The sequence below is a fragment of the Pelobates fuscus genome, chromosome 2, assembly GCF_036172605.1.
Source record: "Pelobates fuscus isolate aPelFus1 chromosome 2, aPelFus1.pri, whole genome shotgun sequence".
Taxonomy (NCBI): domain Eukaryota; kingdom Metazoa; phylum Chordata; class Amphibia; order Anura; family Pelobatidae; genus Pelobates; species Pelobates fuscus.
The window spans coordinates 86,257,814-86,282,059 of NC_086318.1; the positions used below are offsets into that span (position 1 = coordinate 86,257,814).

The 24,246-nt window shown below is 41.3% G+C and overlaps 1 protein-coding gene across 1 annotated transcript in view; it reads left to right on the top strand.

Annotated features, from left to right (window-relative positions):
* PPP1R7 (protein phosphatase 1 regulatory subunit 7) overlaps window positions 1-15,466 on the top strand; it is a 42,010-nt gene extending 26,544 nt beyond the window's left edge. The window contains exons 8-10 of the mRNA XM_063442414.1: window positions 2,630-2,734; window positions 4,072-4,158; window positions 13,234-15,466. Of these exons, the coding sequence (XP_063298484.1) occupies window positions 2,630-2,734; window positions 4,072-4,158; window positions 13,234-13,410 (369 nt within the window). The 3' untranslated portion in view covers window positions 13,411-15,466. The remainder of the gene's footprint in view (window positions 1-2,629; window positions 2,735-4,071; window positions 4,159-13,233) is intronic.
* Window positions 15,467-24,246: the final 8,780 nt, after the last annotated feature.

The window sequence follows — 24,246 nt, forward strand, 5'->3', positions numbered from 1 at the left end:
CCCGAATAAAAACGTCTTCGGGAGAGGTCTCTCACAAACTCCCTAACATCATGACAGCCTTCCACAAATTTTATACCGACCTTTATAACTTACAACAGGAACCACCTGAGAAGGAAGTGCTAAATTCCTTTCCACCAGAATTCGCCAAACTATTGCCTCAATAGACTTGGAATCTCTGGAAGCTCCCATATTAAGGGAAGAGGTCCAAACAGTGATTCATAACCTTTCTCCGAGGAAGAGCCCTGGCCCAGACTGCTTCTCAACCAAATACTACAAAACATTTCTACACACACTATTCACACCCTTTACTGAGGCCTTTTACTCACTGACCCGATCCATTACCTTACTAAACTCGACTCTGGAAGGACACATCACACTTATACTGAAGCTAGGCAAAGACTTAACGAGTTGTAGTAATTATTGCCCAATTTCACTGATCAATATAGAACTTGAAATTTTAAATATTCTAGAAAACAGACTAAGACCGCTCCTCCAGGGACTAATCCACCCTGACCAGGCAGGCTTCGTGCCAGAAAGGGAAGCAAAACATAACACCACCAAAATGCTGAACCTGATCCACGTGGCGAAATTACGCCATCCGCAGAGTCTTTTGCTTTCCATAGATGCAGAGGAGGCATCCGACAGGGTGGATCGGTCCCTACTCTTCAGAACCCTGACTGCACTATGATTTGGCCCACACTGGCTCCATTAGTTGCGGGCGATATACTCTTCCCCAAGCGCCAAAATTTAAATCAATGGGCAACTCTCTGACCCGATAGAAATACGAAATGGCAGGAGACATGGCTGCCCCCTTTCCCCCCTCCTTTTTATCGTTATAATGGTACCATTCCTTCAAGGTATTCGCATGAATATGGATATCCACGGCATTCAAACTGATAATCAAGAGTTTTTAAACTGGCGGCCTTTGCAGTTGACCTCCTATTCATAATCACCAAACTACTATCCTCTATGCCTGCTTTACTAGAGGAAATCTCTATTTACAATAGTTTGTCGAACTTCAAGGTTAATTTTTTGAAAAGTGAAGTCCTCCAATTATGTATAGACCCCCACACCAAAGGGTCTCTGGAATGGGACTATTCATTTTCCTGGGCCAAGACTGCAGTCAAATACCTGGGAGTTCACCTCCCCCATGACCTCACTAAAATATACTCTCTGAGCTTTCCAACTCTCCTGCAGACAATACAAGAGGACCCGGCCAAATGGAATAAACCATTGTTCAGCTGGCTTTGCCACATTCACATACTCAAAATGAACACTCTGGCCAAAATTCTGTACCTACTGCAAACGCTACCCATCGCCCTTGAAGACGATAACACGCCTCTTCAATATCTTCATTTGGTCTCCTAAACACCCCAGAATAGCTCTGAGCCCTCATGAGCCCTAAGCCACAGGGGGTACTGGGACTACCTAACATTGAGACACACCATAGTGCGATGATATTCACCAGGATATATGAATGGGCACAACCAACAAACCCAAAACATTAGGTATACCTGGAAAGCCTTTGATTCCGGAGTCCATTGTGCACTATACCGTGGGAGGGGAGGGACCCTCGTAGCCCCGCACTACACCTCTCACCCCGTTATACCTACCACATTGAAGGTCTGGCAACAGCTACAACCGCTACCTACCATTTCCAAACACCACTCGCCATTATACCCCCTGACTTATAACCTACAGTTCCATCCCATCCTTATCGCATCCTCTACCCAGACTGACCTAGAGACCGTATTACACTCAGACTGGAGGGCCAACCGAAAGGCTGGGGTGCCCTCGGTTGTGTAAATTTACCATCTTCTATGAGGGGTCACACTGAAATGACCTCTATATCCATTGATTTTTATATGGTTCAAACAGACTGAACACCTAGATAACGCTCGCACCACAATTACTCCATTCCTTGTTTTTATGATGTATTGATGTATGTATTGTCCTGTTTCTCTTATGATAGTGTAGAATGTTATATACAGATCTGTCACGCATGATACTGCAATGTAACCCAGAAGTGTAGATATAATATTAACTAAAGACACCCTTTGTTCTACTGAGGAAAAAAAAAATATATATATAGATATATATATATATATATATATATTTCTATTTCTGCTCAACAAGCTTACAATCTAAAGGAATACATTCATTATAGATTATAAGGTGGAGATCTCAATCTGCTCTGAATCTAGGCTTTTCTTAAAATAAAAATTACTGTAGCATTCTTAATTTTGGAGGGGAAGTTACAAGTAGAGAGAGAGTGAAAATTTTGTAGCTATATTGTACAAGAGTGGTGGGCAAGGATTGGTTACAAAGACATGGGGGAACTGCAGGACTAAAGAAATATCTTTTTAGTAGAGGGTGAGTGAGTTTTAACAGGTTACGCATAGAAAAGTGCGACTTCTCATATTGCTTGCCTTGTTTTTTTTTTTCTAATCCGTAAAGTACCGGGTTGAAAACTCAGGAGCTGCCATTACAGATACATAATTTGCTTTATATGTGAAATTGAGTAACACCACATGTATTCCTCCCCCCATCCCCCCCCCTTTTTTATTTTTTATTTTTTTTTTTCCTCGTCAGCTATATATCTCGTTTTCCATTTCTCTCTCCTTCCCAGAGTAACCGATTGACGAAAATCGAGGGCCTGAATTCTCTAGTGAACCTGCGTGAGTTGTACCTGAGTGATAATGGCATCCAGGTCCTGGAGGGGCTGGACAATAATGTGAGCTGCTGTTTGGGCAAGGGGTCAACTAAAACTTTGTGGAAATAATAGAGGAGGGATTTGGGGATTAAGAGTGGGGTTGGAGGTATGTAAATGTATATTACTTTACTATATTCAAAATGGGTTCAAAAGCTTTGCCTTGAAATTATAGACCTGTGAGCTTCACTTCTGTGGCTGGGATTGTATTTGAAGTGTTTTTCAGGAATTTGTTGGGAAGAACATTATTAGCAATAATCATGTGCAGCGCTACGGAATTTGCGAGCGCTATATAAACAATGTCAAACTAACTTAATTCCATTCTACAAAGAAGTAAGTAGAAATATAGATCAAAGTGTTGCAGTGGATGTACTATTCTTGGATTTTGCAATGGTGTTCTTGTTCTAGGTACTTAGGGGGAAAGAATGCACAAGCAACTTTGGCAGTAAATTATGGATAACCACACAAGAAGGCATTGGAAATCGTTAGAACACAAACTAGGCAACAATGTGCAATGTCAATCCGTAGTTTGTAGGGTAGTGTCATGTATAAAAAGGGGCATTAATTCTCAGGCTTAAAATATAGTTTTGTTTCTTTATAAATCACTGGTAAGACCACACCTCAAATAGGCTGTACAATTTTTGGGCACCTGTTCTAAAGAAGGATATTATGGCACTAGCAAAAGTGCAGAGGTGGACTGAAAAATTGATAAAAGGAAATGCAGCATTTTAGTTATCACGAAAGGTTAAAATAAAATGTTAATTTCTTTAGTTTGACAAAATGATGCCTCAGAAGGCTTTGATAGTATTATACAAATATATCCGGGGCCAACCATTGTCTGGAAATCTATTCATAAACCGGATAAAACAAGGACACAAGGTCATGCATTTAGACTGGAAAAAAGGAGATTTAGCCTAAGGCAATGAAAATGTTATTTTTCCTACTGTAAAAAAAAAAAAAAAAAAGGATGTGGAATTCTCTGCCTGAAAAGGTGGTTTTATTAGTCTATACAGATGTTTAGATAGCAACTGGATGAATACTTGTAAAACCATAATATACAGGGATATAATCTTTCATTTGTGGGGTAATAGCATATTTATCCAAGGAGACATCTGACTGCCATTTTGGGGTCAAGAAATAATTATTTCATAGTTTTGTTGCAAAATTGGAAAGTGCATCTATCTGTTTATTTTTGCCTTCTTTTGGATCATCGGCAAAAAACAGATGTGAGGAAGGCTGAACTTGATGGACATGTCTCTTTTCAGCCTATGTAACTTGGGTAGGGAATGTATTGGCTGCATATTTTCAGTTTTTCTGTAGATAAAATTACCAAGTTAATAACCATTTATTTCCTTTTTAAGAATAAACTGACAACACTGGATGTGGCTTCCAACAGAATTAAAAGAATTGAAAATATCAGGCACTTAACAGAACTCCAGGAATTTTGGGTAATGCTTCATATTCTTTACTTGGTTATGCTATAGACTGTAAGCTCACATTAGCAAGCTCCTCATCAACCTATTGTTCCTGTAACATTTTGGAATTGTCTCATGTATTGTTAAAGTCCCCCCTTTATAATATTCTATAGTTCTGTGGAATACATTGGTGCTAGAGAAATGCTGATGATAATGTAAGAGGTTATGTTTACCTATTGTCATATATATGTACTTTATTTATTTCATGTATTCAATGGAAAAATACTGTTTTATGTAGTAAATTTGGGACGAAGCATGTGGCCTAAAGGGACACTATAGTCACCAAAACAACTTTAGCTTAATGAATCATGCCTCTGAAATTTCACTGCTTAATTCCCTATTTTGGTTTGTATTTATGCAGCCCTAACCACATCTCCCAAAGCTGTATGGGAACAAAGGATGGTTTAATTTTCAATCAGAAAGGTTTTCAATCAAAAATTACTTTAAACAGAATTTGCAGAAAGGAAGTGTAAACTTTAGATGACTCTACATGACGTGTTTAGGAAGGCTGTGTAAGACACATGCAGGAACGTGTGACAAGGACTGTATAAACAATGCGATTTAACTTCTAAATGACAGAATTGAGCAGTGAGACTACACGGGCATGATCCATACACTAAAGCTGCTTCATTAAAGGATCACTATAGTGTCAGGAAAACAAACTAGTTTTCCTGACACTATATAAGCCTTAGGTCCCTCCCACCCTCAGGCCCCCCCTCCCGCTGGGCTGAAGGTGCTAAACCCCTTCAGCTACTTACTTTTATCCAGCGCCGGGCTCCCTCAGTGCTGGTGACCTCTGCTCCCAAGTGGAGCGGAATGCGCATGCGCGGCAAGAGCCGCACGCGCATTCAGACCGTCAATAGGAAAGCATTTCTCAATGCTTTCCTTTAGATGTTCTGCACGCTGGATGCGATTTTATTATTTATTTATTTAAATTTTTTTCCCCATCCAGCGTTGCAGAAGCACCTCTAGCGGCTGTCAAGAAGACAGCCACTAGAGGCTGGATTAACCCTGCAATGTAAACATAGCCGTTTCTCTGAAATGGCTATGTTTACATCTGAAGGGTTAAAACCTGGCACCCAGACCACTTCATTGAGCTGAAGTGGTCTCGGTGACTATAGTGTCCCTTTAAACTAGAGTTGTTGTTTTGGTGACTATAGTGTCCCTTTAATTTGCATAGGTTTTCAAACTAGAGACACCTCTTGGTACGATTCTGTCATTAGTGATTTGTTATAAAACTAAAGAAAAAAAATGTAAAGTGTGCGCTATACAAATAACAAAACACCACTATACTTATGCTTTAAAGATTGTGGAATCCAGTTACCATGTAGTAAGTATAGTGGTGATTTACTTATTTTTATTGATATTATTTTGATATTTATAGTGCGAGTGGACACTAGAAGTGTGGCACATACACAAAAGAAATGTATTGCTATTTATTGTTGGGTTGTGTTTTTTTTTTATTTATTTTTTTGGGTGGGGGAGGTTTCCATGATTTGTTTTTAGATTCTTCTATTTTTTTTTTTTTTTTTTTTTTTTTTGAAAGCTTTGTGTGTCACCAAATTTTATATTTAATAGCCTTGACCCAGATACAGGAAGACGTTTGTACAAAACTGTGATACAAGACTAGACAATACATTCTTGTCTGAAGCCATTTTATTACACTTTCTCCTTAAAGGATACTCCAAGCACCATGACCACTTCAGTGATTTAAAGTGGTCATATTACCTGGAGTCCTTTTGTGCAGCATTTTGCTACAGTACATTCCGTATACATGCAGCATATACATTCTCCACCACCGGCAGCATTATCAGGGCACCATTTGCCAGCCCAGAACAAGAGTTCTGTGTGGCAAATGTTACCCCATGCAAATTTGGTGTCTGACACCAGAATGCTTGCAATGCTGATGCCAGACAGCCAACTGCAGCGCAGCCTCTATTCACGTGCCTCCCATGTCCTCCCCTCAAAGAGGGACACCATATAGAAGGGGTTTCCCTGCTCGTACACCGTATTTTCTTAAAACACGGTATTGGATGTAGTAGACATTTTAAGCTCACCTAAATATAGTATTTCTTGCTTTTAAATGTCACACTTTACTTTATTTTCTATTTTTTTGTAACTGTAATTTTAACCCACTCCCAACACCAGTTGTGCGAGTACATCATGGGCGAACAAGAAATCTGATCAGCGTCGACTGATCCCCCCTCCCGCCCCCATTTATATTTTTTTCCTCTTCCTCCTCTTCCACAATCCACCACAATAACTCAACAACCTCAACCCGCTACCGTAGGCCCAGATGCGGACGAGGCCACAATCAGGCGACTGGTAGGGAAATATGGGACCTTGCCCGGAGGGACTCACCGCCAGACAGGGACAAGGGCAAAGTAGAGGAGGGTGACACAATTAGATGGGATCCCGACCCTGCGAAGAGGTCACCAAGACTGATGGGCATAACAGTAAGGCGGCTCAGTCCAACGGCGCATGACCACTTCGCACCTGGGGGACCCTAACGCTTTTATCTACAGCTGGAAACACAGAGGACTATGACAGTGGGCGCGCCAGAGAGCACCTGGCTGAGGCGGATCCACCACTCCCTACACGGGGAGGGAGGTGCCCGACGTTGACGCGAGGAACCTACCCCGCACGCTACGTCCATAGGGCATGGAGTTGAACCGAGTGGAGGCCTCGGGGGGAATACTTGTAGAAACGGACGGGCCCCCATCCCCCTGGTGTGCTGAGAGGAGGAATGCTCCAACAAAGAAGCATACCCACTATATATCACCCCTACAACCAAAGCACATGCCCACGCAATCTGGTGGCCACAGACTAGCTAAACTTCCCCGCAAAGACTGACCCAGTACTACTGACCACTACGAATATTAGGGACAGGACAAGGGGAAAGAGGACAGACCAAGACAGGAGGAAATAGAAAGAAACGAGGGGGGGAGGGGGCTAAGGAAAAATAAGACAAAACTACAAAAGACATAAAGGTTTGAGTTTGGAATACTTGTTATACCGCGTTAACTGCTAATGTTTAACCTGTACTGTTAACATGCTGCTCTAAAATAAAGAATGTCAAAAAAAAAAAAAAGAGAGAAATCTGATGCCACGACCCTTGCTCAGCCCAGCCCTATGATCACTATGAGAGCCAATCAGTTATCTTTTGACTTAAAAGGGCACTCCATGCACCTACACAACTTTTAGTCTCATAAATATGCTCTATTTTTACATGCTCAAATCTTTATGGTTTTTGCATAAGGTAAATGTTTTGCAGAATGCTGCACCATAAGCCTACTTCTTCAGCTACACCTCACTCCAGAAAAAGACTTCCTTTTTAAAGGACCACTCTAGGCACCCAGACCACTTCAGCTTAATGAAGTGGTATGGGTGCCAGGTCCAGCTAGGGTTAACTAATTTTTTTATAAACATAGCAGTTTCGGAGAAACTGCTATGTTTATCAATTAGTTAAGCCTTCCCCTTTTTCCTCTAGTGGCTGTCTCACTGACAGCCGCTAGAGGCGCTTGCGTGATTCTCACTGTGAAAATCACAGTGAGAGCACGCAAGCGTCCATAGGAAAGCATTATGAATGCTTTCCTATGCGACCGGCTGAATGCGCGCGCAGCTCTTGCCGCGCGTGCGCATTCAGCCGACGGGGAGGAACGGAGGCGGAGAGGAGAGCTCCCCGCCCAGCGCTGGAAAAAGGTAAGTTTTAACCCTTTTCCCCTTTCCAGAGCCGGGCGGGGGGGGGGGGGTCCCTGAGGGTGGGGGCGGGTCCCTGAGGGTGGGGGCACCCTCAGGGCACTCTAGTGCCAGGAAAACGAGTATGCTTTCCTGGCACTAGAGTGGTCCTTTAAATGTATGTGCATAGTCTCTGCCTTAACAGCACAGAGTGGGCAGCTTTTAATTCACAACCTGGCTGCAGACAGTCTTAGAAACTACAAACCGGCAGTGATATCCTTACCGTATGCCAACCAGGGTGTCCTCTTCTTCTAATGCAGGTTACTTTATTGTTTTTTCATTGCGGTCAGTAGCGGAGCTGTGTGTATACCTTTTGGTAAGGAAGCATTTTTCTCGAGTGATGCAGGCTTATGGCGCAGCATTCTGCAAAACATTATCGTTTTTGCTTAAAATAAATAAAGGATGTGAGAATGCAAAAAAAAAAAAATCTTATTAAAGAGGCCAAAACATTAAAGTAATATTGGTGCCTGGAGAGTCCCTTTACTCATGTCTGGTGTAATCAAGCTCAGTGTTTAAACATATTGAACGTGTCCATTCCTCTTCCTCACTCTGCCAGTATGACCAAGAGAGAGGGGAGGATAGAAGAGCTATAATTAACACCTTAGAGTTAAACAAAAATATACAGCTAAGATACAGTTGAATGAACATGAATATATATATATATATATATATATATATATATATATATATATATATATATATATATATATATACACACACACACACAATCCAGCGCATTCACTAAACCGCAATTTCAGGTCTCACAGAATATAATAGTTTTATTTAAAAACACATCACCTCGTCAAAAGATAATTGAGATTTAGTTACAGTATATGAAAAATATGCTTTAGGGGGCGTAGCCTGATCCTCGAACAGAATGGATGCTATTTTCACAAGCTCCTCACAAATCCGCCTATAATCTTCATTTTTAGGGAGCCATCGAGGTGTAAAACCACAAACCTATTCTTCCCGAAGGAACAGGCAACCGGCATATGCCTTTCTTGTATACCTCGACGGGCAGAAAACCACGCCGACGCTCTGGGGCCTACTTCGCACTTCCATATTCCAGGGCCTACACGCTTGACTGGGCAAATACCCTGGAAGAACTGTGCCCAACCCAGTTACCGACCACAAGCCATCCGCGCAGTGCAGACACGATGGGCCTACATTCCCAAAAAACGCAAACCAGCGGGAACAAGGACACCAGTGATATCGGTTCCCTGCTACAACACACCGCGGCCCAAAAAGCATCTCCCACTCCAGATCCGGAGGTCTGCTCCACGTGCTCTGACTTACCTGCGGAGACACCAGCTGCACTGACGATACCTACAACAGGATCAGAAGGGAACACACGGGATCTCTCCAGCAAGGAGGATATCAGCAGCATCATGCTTGAAATGCAGCAGATGTTCGCGGTAGATGTGGAGTTAGTGCGGACAGAAGTCCAGGCAATGACAGCCCGGGTACCGACATCAGAGGAGGACATCATGGACCTAAAGCAAGAGGTGCAGGGACTCAAAAACTCCATACTTCAGTTTCAAGCCTCACACACTTTGGCTCTCACTAGGCTGGATCTTACCGAAGACCGCAACCGGAGAGCAAATGTCAAGATAAGAGGTGTCCCTGACTACATCGTCCCAGCCGAACTACCCTGCTACCTACGACGCCTGATCTCCACAATTCTGCCACACACATAGGCCAAAAGGCTGTCATTTGGCAACTGCTTCAGGGTCAACAAGTCTATCCAGGCACCTGAGATGTAAGTGTCCGCTGCTACTTGATCTCTGACAAGAATTGAATAATGGCAGCAGTACAGAACAAAACTCTGTTTGACCTTCAGTCCTCCTGACTCGAATTCTTCCAGGATTTGACAAGCACACTGCAGTGGAGATGGTCATTAGGATCTATAACCCAACAGCTATGCAGCGCCGGAGTGGAATACAGATGGGGCACACAGAGGTCTCTGAATGTGGTCACCAACGGGGTCACGGCAAAACTTACCTCCCTCTCCGAGGCTGCTTCATTCCTGCACTCACTGGGACTCTCCCCACAGCCCTGGGATACAGTGGAACCCTCCACATCCTGTTTACACCACGCAGAGGAGAGAGACTGGGGGCAGCCACCTGAAAGGCTGTACAAAGGTGCCGCAGTGACCAAGTTATATAATGTTCAATTGAGTTTAAATGTGTTGCATATGTGCTTTTTCTCAAATATAATTATCAGACACATGTGGACCGTAAGGCAGGTACTCTCACCACAGACAGTAGCTTAAGTCATTAGCTCATATTGGTCCCCACACGTTACACTCTCTCCCACCACACAAGGCTCCCATTGGTTAAGAGTCAAACTCCGACATGTGTACAAAGAAAGTCCCGGGCACCCTCTTCCATCCCTAACCAGATATACCCCCCACGAGAGCTTAGTCCCCACAACACACAGTAGCAATAGACCCTGCCCCTCGGACACCGGACAGAAGTCTCACATCTTGGTCTGCTAGACAGACGTCCAAATACCCTCCCGACGCGACACGATTCCCTACAGGCATAGGCAACCTTCGGCACTCCGGATATTTTGGACTACACCTCCCATGATGCTTTGCTAGCATTATGGGTGTAAGAGCATTATGGGGGATGTAGTCCACAACATCTGGAGTGCCGAAGGTTGCCTACCCCTACCCTACAACGTGCTGACTCAACTCTACTAGGCCATCTAGACAAGGATATCGGCTGCCTGGACATCCTATGTGGGGCAGCAGTCTAGCTCACAAACTGAGACTATCTTCCCAACCGATTCCTCTAAACTTCTCATGGCTGACTTAATCCGATAGGTCTCAACCGTCCTGTAGTTTTAGCTCTGCCCTTACCAGGGTTGGTCCTCTTCCCTCTCAGGGGTTAGTTTAAACTTAGCTTGTTGACTAAGACTAAGAAAAAGAGATAAGGATCTCCTATTGTGACCTAGTGGTTTATCTAGGTAGAAAACCTCACACCTACAAGCAAACCATCATGCCTACCAATGTTTCAGGTTTTATGTTTATGGTTGTGACACGTAGGCTTTTGATTTAAACATGTGTACTCCCTTTATATCACAAAAAGTGCAATGTATGTGATACAGTGACAAAATATGTTTGCACCAGCTGTTGTAGCAGTGCAAATTGGCTTGTTTAATCTATGCACGAATAAAATAAAGAATTGTATAAAAAAAATAAAGGGTGTGTATGTATGTATGTATGTATGTATGTATGTGTATATATATGTGTGTGTGTGTGTGTGTATATATATATATATATTTTTTTTTTTTTTTTTTAATTCAAATCATGGAAATTCACATCTGTTGTGTACAGATTTTGTAATAGACCAGAAAAGTTTTTTGGTTTTTTTTTGCCTTTTTTCCCCACTCACTTATGTTTATTTTAAATATTCTAAATAAAGCATTACAGGAAGAGAATGAAATCACTATTGAACAAGTGCACAGCCACTCTTGCCAAATTGCATGTCTTGGTGGCGGGGCCAGGCCGCCGAGCAAGATGGTTGCATGTCAGACCAGCTCCTGAAAATTCAAACGAAACGAGCAAGAAACTCAGACTTTTGGCATAAAAACGGCGGTATACCTCATCGGGTGGAGAGTACCAAACCCAGGGTGAGGCTGGCCTGACTGGTTTCAGTCCCCTGGTGGAAGAACCTCACTGGCGCCAACGAGGCCTACTCCGGCGGTGAGTGGAGCAGGCGGCCGCTGCTCCGCTATCCTGCCCATCGGTGCTCAACCAAGGGCCAGACCAGTTGGGAAATGGCCCCGCTCCCCCCCCCTTGGGACCGGGGGGGTGATCCCGGTCCTCACCCCAGCATGCCCAGACCACCCAGGGAGCAACAGGGCCGCCCTGATCCAACACCAAGACGCAGCAGTCAAGATGGCGGAGGCCATAGGTGACGGCGCCAAAATCGGCAGCGAGGTCCAGAAGTGGCCCACTCTGCTCCCCCTGCAAAGAATATACCTGCGGGCCGACCTGGTAAGAGGCGACACTTTCAAGCTGTGGCCGTCAAGGTGCATCCAGCAGGAATCACTCGCGAGAGACCCACAACCAGAGCCACAGATTACTCACCGACACAGAAACTGGTCCACGCTGAGACACCCAAGCCACACACTGCCGGTCCGAGGGAACAACAACAACTCACATCACGGCAGCACAGACCGGCACAGGGGGCTCCCACTCATCCCCTAAGAGGCACTGGCTGATACCAAAGAGACTGGGACGTTATGGGCTGAGCGCTAGCTACTGCTCAGGTTCCTCTACTCTAACCGGACTCCCATGACTGTCTGCCGCCATTACCTTTTCCCTCTCGGTTTCCTAGCCTGCTCACACGGGGATATGCGGGGAGAGATGTCACTGATAGGTTCAGACTTGCTTGGATCTGAGCCAGTCCGGGCATAATTATTCCCATGTTACAGCGGAGAACTATTTATGATTTTACTGTCTGCATTCTATGTCTCATAACATGCATGTCTATATTAAGCTTTTTGCAGCACAGGAGGTCAGATAAGCATGCTATGTAGTACCATGAGCGAACCGAAAGCAAGCTAACATGCCAGCATGTACTGATCTTCTCAGTACACTCTCACCTCTACTTAAGCTCACCCGCAGCATTATTTTATTTTATGTCAATGATTGTTATTACGCAGCTAAGCATTTACAGCACAACTAACTGAGAGAAATGTACTCTCTTTTGCTAGCCTTAGCACTTAATGATTGTTAAACGTATGCTGATTCTGATAGCAGTCTATATGCCAGACAACCCTCAGTGAAACAAATCGTAACCCTACATACACCGGTGTTTATGCTCCATTTGCTAAAAATGCCAGTATTAGCGACAAATATAGCGGGAACACCACATGCTTAAGCTCATTAATCTACCATTATCATTATAAAAAATTGTGCATGCATTACAGTTGCCATATGTGAAATGTATGTTGAATTTGCGCACGTGACTGCTATTGTGGCACCACGGCTCATCTGTGAATTCTTGCACACAAAAATAAAGAATTTCAAATTGCATGTCTTTTGTGCTTTATACAGGGCATATCCAGCACTTATAGGAAGAGGTGGTGACCGATAGGGTTTATCCGTTATTACTATGGTTATATGGGAATTCTTCACGTTTTATGAAGAAATACTTGAACGCGTTCATTGCCATCGCGTTAGTGGGTATAATTTGGGTACTAGGCCATTGCTTTTGTTACAGTACATCTTTAAGTGTATTAATTAGCATTGTGAGATTTTCATTTAATCAAATAAATTGCTGTCTCCCATTTCCTCAGATGAATGATAACTTGGTGGAGAACTGGGGTGATTTAGAAGAGCTGAGTGGAGCACTAGCACTGCAGACCGTATATCTGGAAAGGAACCCTCTGCAGAAAGATGCCCAGTACAGACGTAAAATCATGCTGGCCTTGCCATCTGTTCGCCAGATTGATGCAACCTTTGTGCGCTTCTGAGTTGGTCTCTTGAGTTCCTCTTTACTGCTTACTGTAGCTGCTCAGTACCAGTTCCAAATGTATGCATAAGACTTACAGACCTTCTTGTATTTCATTGCCATCTGCTATTTTGTTGTATTTATACTCCTCTAATCGAGCACTACACTTCCTTGCATGATCCACATGCCATCTCTATACTCCCTCAATCAGTAGTAAGATGCTGGTACTGGCATTCCTTTCTCATAACATACCCATGTGCTTCTCTAGGCAGAGGAGATGTAATACATAAAGACACTCAGCTTCCCTACTATCTAAAACCATTAGAATATGGCCAGTGATGATGAGGCATCTTATGTTATGGAGTACCTCATTGCAGTAATGCTTAAATTGACATTGAGCTGTTGTTTCCATAAAACCTTAGCTGAATGAACTTTTATTGTTTTTATCACTTGATAACCTCCCATGTCTTGTACACACCAGAACCTGTAATATTTTATGTTGGTCTAAAGCATTCTCAACGCATGTTTGAAAAAGGAAAAAAAAATGAAACCATGGCTCTTATATCCCATCATTGCTTCATAAACCTAGATGATGGAGAGTTTGTGTAAATGCTGTTTAGAAGCTGAAATGCTGCCTTGCGTCATTTGATAAACATGTTTCTTTTCCACAGGGGCCCATGCTGGGCAACACCTTTCCAGGTCCCAAACACATTCATAAATGGCCTCCAGTATACTTGGTCTTTTCCTACCTGTGCTTCATGTCAGATGTAGTCCAACAACTGCTGCAAGTCTGTTGTTTCCTAGTTATGTGTGTTTGTGTGTCTTGATGATCACTAAGCTAAATCTCTCCTTCTGAGATTTAGCCTATGTTACACTGCATAGAAAAAGTACCTCCTGACTTTCTGTAAAGCAGAAACGTTTAAACCAATACACTTACTGTATCCTCAGCAGGACTTTTAATTCTCCAAGTGCTTATCGTGAGAGAAGCTGTTGTCTGATAAGCATGGAGCTTCTTCTCTCAGTATGATAAACCTAGTAAGGAACCTTAGCACAGTAATAGTTGAATCCAATATAAGGTTGAGTTGGATTAGGGTAGTACAGGTTTCGTCTGACGATGCAACATGAGATTAACATTCCAACAAAGCTGCTCTGTTGTATTCCTCTACTGCTGCATAAAAAAAAACTAACTTCTTCTAGTGTGCCTTCCCAAATTTGTACAATTACAATTGGCTTTAATCGGTTGCAGTTCCTTTACTTCCATTGTACTGCCAGAGCCTCCTAAAATGTAAAATTATCCACCTCTATCTTGCGCCAAGAATGCCTTAACTAAATACTGAATATTTTAATCTAGCACCATCAGACCTCCAAAATATTTAAGCACAGGAAATAAAATATACACACAATCTCTCTGGTCACAGACTGTTGCATTTCTAATACATTATTTTAATGCCTCACTTTTCACTTATTTATTTATCCTCTGCTAGTAAGTAGTGAAATGTAACTAGCTTGTTCTATTTTTTATATTTTATTTTTTGACATTTTTAACAAACAAACAACGGATCAAATATTTAATATGGACAGGTGCAAATGCCTGTACCCAATGTTGAGTAAAATGAACATTTCCTAACATATCCTTGGTAGTTTTCACTTTTATGAATCTAGCTTTGTGTTGCGCAGTCTGTAGCTCTCTGGATTTTGGTAAACTACAAATCCCAACATGCTCTACCCGAACACCATGGAGAACCACAATTTGTACCTCTACTAAGCTATCACACTGGTTCAAATACTGTTAACTTTTGCTTACAAAACCAAATGTCATCTCTTCCATCACAAACTTTATGTATTTATTAGTCAACCCTAAAATTCTTTGCAAATGAAATTTGAAGTATTAATGTATTATTCTTATACAGTTAAAATGTTGTAGGGGTTTTTGTTTGATGTTCAACAAATGCAAGCAGGGGAAAACTATAACTTCTAAAAGAATATTTGTTGGTTTTCTGTTTTTGTTTTTCCCCCCTCTCTTTGTTTAAACCATTACATATATGAAATGTGTAACATTAAAGTGCATCAAGTTTGAACGTTTTACAATGTCATTTTAGTAAATAAAATAAATTCATAAATAAGACTTCAACGTTAAGGAAAAAATAACGAGGGAAAGAAAGAGAGGAAACCACACGAGAGGTATCCATAAGCCCATATGCCTAAAAATACATTTAAAATGGTCAATGCCAGTCTCGGATACTCAAAAGAGTTGGAAACAATGGTTGCTAGTTTATCCATAAGCTTATTGTTAGCTAGCGTATGCTGTGCTCATTGGGAGTTATCTGGATCTCCACTTTTCTGCTAGTGTCCTTCTTATGATCCGGAGTATTATCTACTGCAAGTTTAATGGTGTTTTTTAATTATTTATTATAAAATTTTATTTAAAGTTGGGTCACATCACTAATTCTAAAAAAAAAAACATGATTGGGAAGTGCATAAATTTTGGACTGTTCGTATGCCTTGAGTACAGAATTGACCATCACAGGTCAAGACAGGAGGAGTACCTGGTGTATTGGATGGTGGGAAATCTCCTGATGACATTGTTTTTATTAGATGTTCTCTTAACTCGATAAAATATTTTAGAAAAAATAATGTATACAGTGAGGGAAATGTGAGTGTGATAAAACACCTGAGTGGAAAACCCCTTATATCTAAATCATACAGAAATGCAATACATACAGTAGGTGAATCACACTCCTTGAAGCATCTACAAAAGATATAAGACAATATAGTGTAATACAGTCAGATATGTAAAATAAAATTAAAAAGGGAATCAAGTACTCACAAACCAGGAGCCAAATATAAACATATGGCTCTCATGGGAACAGCACTGGGACCATTGTATAGGATGTCCCTCTCCTTCTTAAGAATCTTCTTATGATGGATCTGGTGCAGTGTGATGAAAGGTAACTTGCCACACTTACTTCATAGGTAAAGTATTTATTGATTCAATAATAAAATAACAAAAAAGAAGAGCAAGCTGCAGCAAACAATAAGTCCACAGTCTTACTTTAATCCAATATTTGGAAATGTCTATGAAAATCCGAAACGCGTTTCGCCCCGTACCAGGGGCTCCCTCAGTCGGCAGTAAATGTTTTATCTTCCTCGGCGTCTTTTTATATCCGTTGAGATGGGTATTTCCGGGTTCCGCTAGCTTGTGTGGAACGCATCTGTCATTGAGTTCTAGGCGCTCTCGAGTTTCACTTCCGGGATGTGAAATATCACGTGGCTGTAATTACAACAGCTGTAATTGGAACGCACAACGTATGACGTGTGCGTTCGATATGGGAAGGTCTTATCAGTCCGATGTAACCATATGTTACATAAAGTCCCACAGCACGGATACATGGATATTCAAAACTATACATATTGAATCATAAGATATAAGTACCTTATAATATAAAAATTAAAAGCAACAGCACTTTAGTATTGATAGAAAAGATTTTGATATTTTTAGTAAAAAAAAAATTTAATAAAAGTTATGCATAAGCTTTTTAAAAACTGTACTTATAATATCTTATGATTAATCTTCTTTATTTCAATATGTATAGTTTTGAATATCCATGTATCCGTGCTGTGAGACTTTATGTAACATATGGTTACATCGGACTGATAAGACTAAGGCATGATAAAAGGGAAAATACATAGAATGAGAATCCATTGTAAGGGTACTTAACTACTTGGGGTGTAGGGGTTAACTGGGTTCAGAGCCAGAGATTACCTGTGGATGAGAGTAGAGGGATGCCAGATTAGTTTACGTTAGTCCAGGTATGTGGAAGAATTGAAGATGCAGAGTTAGTTTCCTTGGTAAACTCCTAGGATTCAGGGCACTTCTAGGAAGTTCGCACTTGATGGATAGTGGCACACAGATGGCATGTGGCCTGTGCTCCCTATGGTCGTATGCTCGTATATTTGCGTGTGTATATATATTCAAATGTCTGATGGGAATACAATTTCAAAGCTCTGTTCTAAAAACAAAAACATTTTAAGAACTTCATTATCTGTTACAGCCCTGGCATCAATGAACAAGCGGAGAGCACACCCCCTGACAAAGGATTGCGGACAATATAGTTCCATAAGTGCGTGATGCAATGTAAATTGATAGATAAAATTACCATATTGTAATCTCTGGACTTCAAAAAAATATATGCAAAGAATATTTTATCAACGGTTATGTTGTTGGCCATGAAATAGTGGTTCTATCATGATTGAAAAAATATATATTTTTATTTTATAGAGCGGGAGAGGTTAAACATTAAAGGAAAAACTATAGTGCTAGTAAAACTGTTATTTTCCTAGCACTATAGTGCCCCACCCATGGTGCAGATGGGATTAAAAATCCCTACTGTCACCTTATTCCAGCACCGATGTCCCTTGGCGCTGGTTCAGGCTCCGTCAGGGGTGGGGGGGGTCTAATGTGCATGTGCGGCACGCACAGCACTTGCATTAGGACCTCCTCCATAGGAAAGCATTGTATAGTGCTTTCCTATGGTGTTTTGTGTGATGTTGGATGTCTTCATGCAGTGTGAAGATGTCCAGCTTCAGTTATTCGACCAAGTCTCCTGACCACCCCGAAGTCCCTCTAGTGGCTGCCTGATAGTCTAGAGGTGAAGTTAACCTTCTAATGTAATTATTGCAGTTTATCAAAAACTGCCATCATTACAATTGTAGGGTTATGGGACCTGGGAAAGTGCACCTAGACCACTTCAATTAGCAAAAGTGGTCGGGTGCCTATAGTGCCCCATTAAACACACTCAATATGTTGTAGAACTAGATCCAAAGAAAACACTTCAGAAGTTTTCAGTCTACAATTTGCAAAATTCATTTTAATTGTAATTTCTCTTTAATGAAATTTGGCTTGCAAGGGGGGATATGTAGGTAGTGCAGCACTGTAAATCCTTTGATAGCTGTTGTACCATCCCATGATGGCAAACCCTTAGTGCTTCTTCTTGTGGGGTACAGTACTCAAGTGGGAAGCAGAGTGCCTAGTAACTGGTACATCAAGCATTAGTAATCACCGATAAACAAACAATCATTTAGTAGCCTGGGGGTGTTGTTTTTTTATGAACACAAAATAGGGACAATAAAATACCTCCCCATTGGTGTGTAACCGAGATACTTATTGTTGGTTTAATGTTAGTAGCGGTCAATAGAGTGCAAAGAAAGGCCCCTGACAAAGGTGCAATATGCTGCAATGAAACGTGGGCAACCTGTCTTATTTTGTGCATGTTTTTATTTTGGGTATTAGATTATTTTTTAGCACGTTATGATGCCGTTGTTAGAGCCCCTGGTGTAATTTGGATTTGTGCTGCCCTACACAGGACAAAACTCGGGCACCCCTTCCTGTCAAGGCCGCACGCACTTTCACTGACACACTTTAACGGATGCATGCACTGACATACACTCATGGAAAGATAGTCATTGGCACACACACACTGTTTAACCAACACACACTTTCACTGACAGACACACTCACGGACAGGCACGCACTCCGATACACTGACATACAAAGACACACACACACACTCACTGATTTGACAAACTGAAAGACACAAACTGACAGACACTCACTGACAGACACACACACTCACTCACAGACACATGCACAAACACTCGCAGACATACACATACATTAACTGACTAGATAGAAGTGGTTTTAACTGCAATTAGTCCCTCTGTATTTACGGTATATACATAGAAAGTATTGATTCTATCCATCCTTAGCACAAGCACTAGCTGTATAAATACAAGGTTCTTATACAACTACTTACCTTTTGATAGCCCCCTTTGTAGGCTCAAACAGTTGAATTACCATTTAGGTTTTCATTAGAATGAGACAATTTATGTGAGCCTCTCTTTTGAGCTATCCTACCCTCTTTATTTCATCTGAGTGCTAATTTAGGCAATAGTACCAACTTTTTTTGTTTTCTTAAAAGATCCCCCAGAAGCATGGATTTTGCTAAAATGTGGCATTTAGTGAATACTCTATGTGCAGTGGTTATTCTGCTATTAGCAGTTTATAAAAAGAAAGGAAAAAAAACAAAACGGTTTCTCACCTGCACCCACAGAATGCACTTTTTCTAACACTGTAATAATGCAAAATGTACATTTTCGCCATTGTTGATATTAAGTCTCTTCCACCAACATGACAGGTATTGAGTAAAAGTATTTGTTAGCCCTTTTTTTTTATTCTATGTTTGCAGTTATATTTGCCTAAAACCAACCAAACAAGCAAACAAAATTAAATAATAAAATATTAAAGATAGTAAAAATGTGATTGCCTATATCGAATACATCTGCCTAAATCGACAATCTGTAGAACTGTTCATGTTGCTATATGGTCCTATGGGTCAATGGGCTTTCATAACTTTTCTATAGAAGTGGATTCCATCATGACGTATTCGTGAGAGGGTTTTTTTTTGCCATTGGCCGCAATTTTTTTTTTTTTTAATTCTTTATTTATTCCAATACAAGACATCACAAGTGGTATATGTACAGCAACATACGATTATGAATAAACAAGCATGTACACAGTGATCATGGCATTTTACAATAGCAAAAAGGGTGAACAAGCAAGGTCACACAAATCCCATAACCAGAGACCACTAGTTGTATTTACGTCTCAAATTTTCAAGGTAGGTCACAACTCTATGTATGCTTGAATATCCCGTCTGGTTTGTAATAGTATATAAAACAGTAAACAGATAACATATGATATATGACGACCGCTCACGTGTTGCAGAGAGAAGAAAAAAAGAGAAAACGACGTAGCGTAGTACACTAGCTTACTTTTATTCCCATGTCGCTATCGTCATACGTGTGTATTTCCACTATGTACGGTCGGACCATAAGAATAAGGAACTAAGAGATGAAAGAAAAATAAAAAATAGAGGAAGTGCCTCAAAAGTCCCAGGTCACATAGAAGGGGGTAGAAGGAGGGGGGGGGGGAGGAGTCTGAGGAGAGCCGCCCGATAAAAAGGCGTCTTGGGGAATGTGCTTCCCTTTCATCACTGTCCCCCATAGGAGTCTATAATATCCCTCCCTGCGAGCCAGGTCCAGGTAATATAGTTTACCTCCTTTCTCGGATGTCCCGAGAGGTATGTTTGGATGTTCTAATTCTAAGACTGTTAAAGCGAGATTGTTATAAGCTAAGTAGTGGTGTTTCAGTAGATAGGCAAAAATATAGCACTTTTCTCTGTTTGTTGTGAGACAGATGGGTGGACAGGGTAGTGTCCTGAGTTTTATAAGAGCATGAGAGAGCATTTGCTTTGCTCACAGGTAGGTGTTACCCAGTGGTCGCAGGGAGGTATGAAACTAAGCAGGCTAAACTAGTTGACATGTGACTTAAAAAAAATAATGTGTATAATGGAAGGCAGATGGTTAGTATGCATAGTCTGCCCTCTTGACTGTAATATGTCGTGAAGCATTAGTTTGCTAGTGTGAGGCAATACAGCCCTGTCAGGTAATGCGGAGGTCTGTCTGGGTCCTGGCCTGGATAAGCCGTAAGCAATTAAGAAATATAGGGGACATAGATTGCATGGGAAGGTTCGTTCCTTCCGGCAGCAGTTATAAGCCTGATAGGCAGATAGAATGATAGGGAGTAGTAAAAAGGTGAAACAAGACCCAGTTTAAAGGAGAGCATATCTGAGCGTGTCCCTCCTGCGCTGGTGCGCCTTGTCGCTACTCTATACCCTTGCTGACTTGCATGATAGGGGATAGCGTCCCTTTACAAGACGTTCATGCTTGTGAAACGTATGGTATGCGATTGTGGGGTGCTAAGCACAGATTAAAGGAACACTATAGTCACCTAAATTACTTTAGCTAAATAAAGCAGTTTTAGTGTATAGATCATTCCCCTGCAATTTCACTGCTCAATTCACTGTCATTTAGGAGTTAAATCACTTTGTTTCTGTTTATGCAGCCCCAGCCACACCTCCCCTGGCTATGATTGACAGAGCCTGCATGAACAAAAAAAACTGGTTTCACTTTCAAACAGATGTAATTTACCTTAAATAATTGTATCTCAATCTCTAAATTGAACTTTATTCACATACAGGAGGCTCTTGCAGGGTCTAGCAAGCTGTTAACATAGCAGGGGACAAGAAAATCTTAATTAAACAGAACTTGCAATAAAGAAAGCCTAAATAGGGCTCTCTTTACAGGAAGTGTTTATAGAAGGCTGTGCAAGTCACATGCAGGGAGGTGTGACTAGGGTTCATAAACAAAGGGATTTAACTCCTAAATGGCAGAGGATTGAGCAGGGAGGCTGCAGGAGCATGTTCTATACACCACAACTGCTTCATTAAGCTAAAGTTGTTCAGGTGACTATAGTGTCCCTTTAAGCATGCTAAGGGAGGTTAAGAGGGCACTACAGGAATTTTTACACGTTTTGTTCCAAAATTCAAGCCTATCCTTTCTATCTAACCAAGGAGATGGGACGTCGATTCAGACCTCCCAGGTGCAAGAGAGTGCCCTTAAACCTATATAGCTTATATATAGGAGACATAATGAGGAATAAGGAGGAAATGTCAGCTGATGTGACTGGAAAAGGAGGCATTCTAGGCTGCTAATACACACCACTGTTGAAATATGGGTATTCCGCCCAAACCTTATATAACGTGTATTAATTAGCATGTGGTACCCTGTAAATCGCAAGCATGAGGCCCAATGGGGAGTTGCCTGCTCAATCAACTTATTTCACCACGGCATTTAGGGTACTTGCACGTCTTTAAAGTTTAACAGACAGACAAAAGTATGAGGCTGGTCAAACATGACTAACTGTTTAGGTAGAAAACAAGGCTGAGAATGGCCAGCTTGACTTGTAAAGTATAGGTAAACATGAGATTTCAAAATGCAAGTTACAGGCCAATTGAAGGGTGAGACATCATCTGTAATAGTGCTCAAGAGAGGAGACCACTGGTAGTAACGCTGGACAGTATGGTCTTGCATCTCAGTGTGCGAGTAAAATATGAGGAACCAAAATAATATTAATAAAGATAAAAATAAAGATTTGCCATAACATAGGAGAAGGAAGTAATGCGGCTTCTGCCTGTGCAGGTGACTACGCTGTGCAAGCGTTAGGCCCGATGCCAGGCTCAACCTATTCCAGTGGTTGTCCAGAGCAAGGTGTCCCTAAGTAAACAGGCAGAGCTGGCATATGGCTAAACTAAGCGTGTAGGTCTAGGCTACTATTCGAATGGCATGTAAGGGTACTGGCTTGGCAATAACGATAAAGCTATATTGGTAAACATAGCCAATAACAGTTAGTATAATGCTATTCATAGGTAGTGGCACAGGAAACACGTTAGAGGTATTGTAATTATTATTTTAATTACTTTGTATTATCACTTGTTTCTGACATGTATAAAACTTTGATTGCGATTCGTTTTCACTTATTATTAAATACACTTAGATGTATATGTGCATTGTTTAACATGTGGTGTTAGCTTGACAAAGACCTTGTAGCAGGTCGAAACGTTGCTCTGCCATTTTGAGCCAGTAAATCTGCCTGTGGCTTAAACACTGTCAGTTCATGGAACTTTATTATTTTCTACTGTTATACCATTATTGGATTTGCTGGTCCTGCTTCAGTGCACCTGGTGTCAAGTGGAATGCAGTGCATTTATTTTCCTTTTGCTACATCGAATGAAGTATGGCATCATGTTTCTTGGCACAATGGTGGGATACTCATGCAGAGCCAACAGGTATCGGGATACTTATATGGACATAATGATGGTTTCCAGCAGATGCATGCATCCTAGTCGGCCTCCCCCTTTAATTTGGCGCAGACATTACCTACTTACATTTGAGGCTAACATGGAAAGGCCAGAAAAATAGGATATTTAGCAGTATTTACCATTTTCTTTTTTGGTTACCACTAGGAAGGAAGGCACATTTATATGTCATTGTTTAACTTCATTCATTCCTCAATTCATGCCTTAGACTCAAGCAGAGAGAACAGACTTCCCATTGATAATGATCACGATAAGAAAAATACATACATTCAGCAAGTACAACCAACTATACTTTTTAGAATATTAAAATGTGTCATGTGAGTTAGCCATGTGCAGCAGGTAGTTTATCAGCGACCATTATTAATGTGCGTGAGGAAGCCATTTAACCATGTTTCTGTGCACGAGATAAGATCTTCTCTGCATCACAAAGGGTTTATCTAGCAAGACAGTTGTGAAATCTACAGATAACATATGGGTATGAATGTTGCTTTTTTTGCACATTTGGGACATTTAACACGGCGAATGAGCTGAAAAGACAGAGCACCATTGAAGCTCAGCCGAGTTTTACCATCCACTGTATGAAGGTAAGCATTGTATTGTTTTGTTTATATAGTATAAGCATATATCTGAGCTCACTGTGAATATGCTATCCCACTGTGGAAATCGTAATTAAAGATGTATTTTCCAGTTCTGTCTGCTAAGGCTGGCCATGTTACAGACTGGAAGCCTGGTCAAAGCCTATTGTGTGTGGCTGTGATTGGGAAATATATTCTACCGTATTTACTCAAATCTAATGTGCACCTCAATTTTTGAAACCTGGAAGCTGAAACTGTTTTGCTGGCGAATGTAATGCGCATTTATACAAGAAGATACTACTATACAACATTGTGCTACAATGAAAATGTTTATTGCTGTATATCATAGCTCAATTCAATTCACTAGTTTTAATTCAGCAGTAAATGTCTAATTTTGCCCTGAATGTAATGCGCCATCGAATCTAATGCGCATTCAAATTTTGGAAACTTTATTTTCCAGAATAGGTGTCCATTAGATTCGAGTAAGTACGGTATATATATTTATAC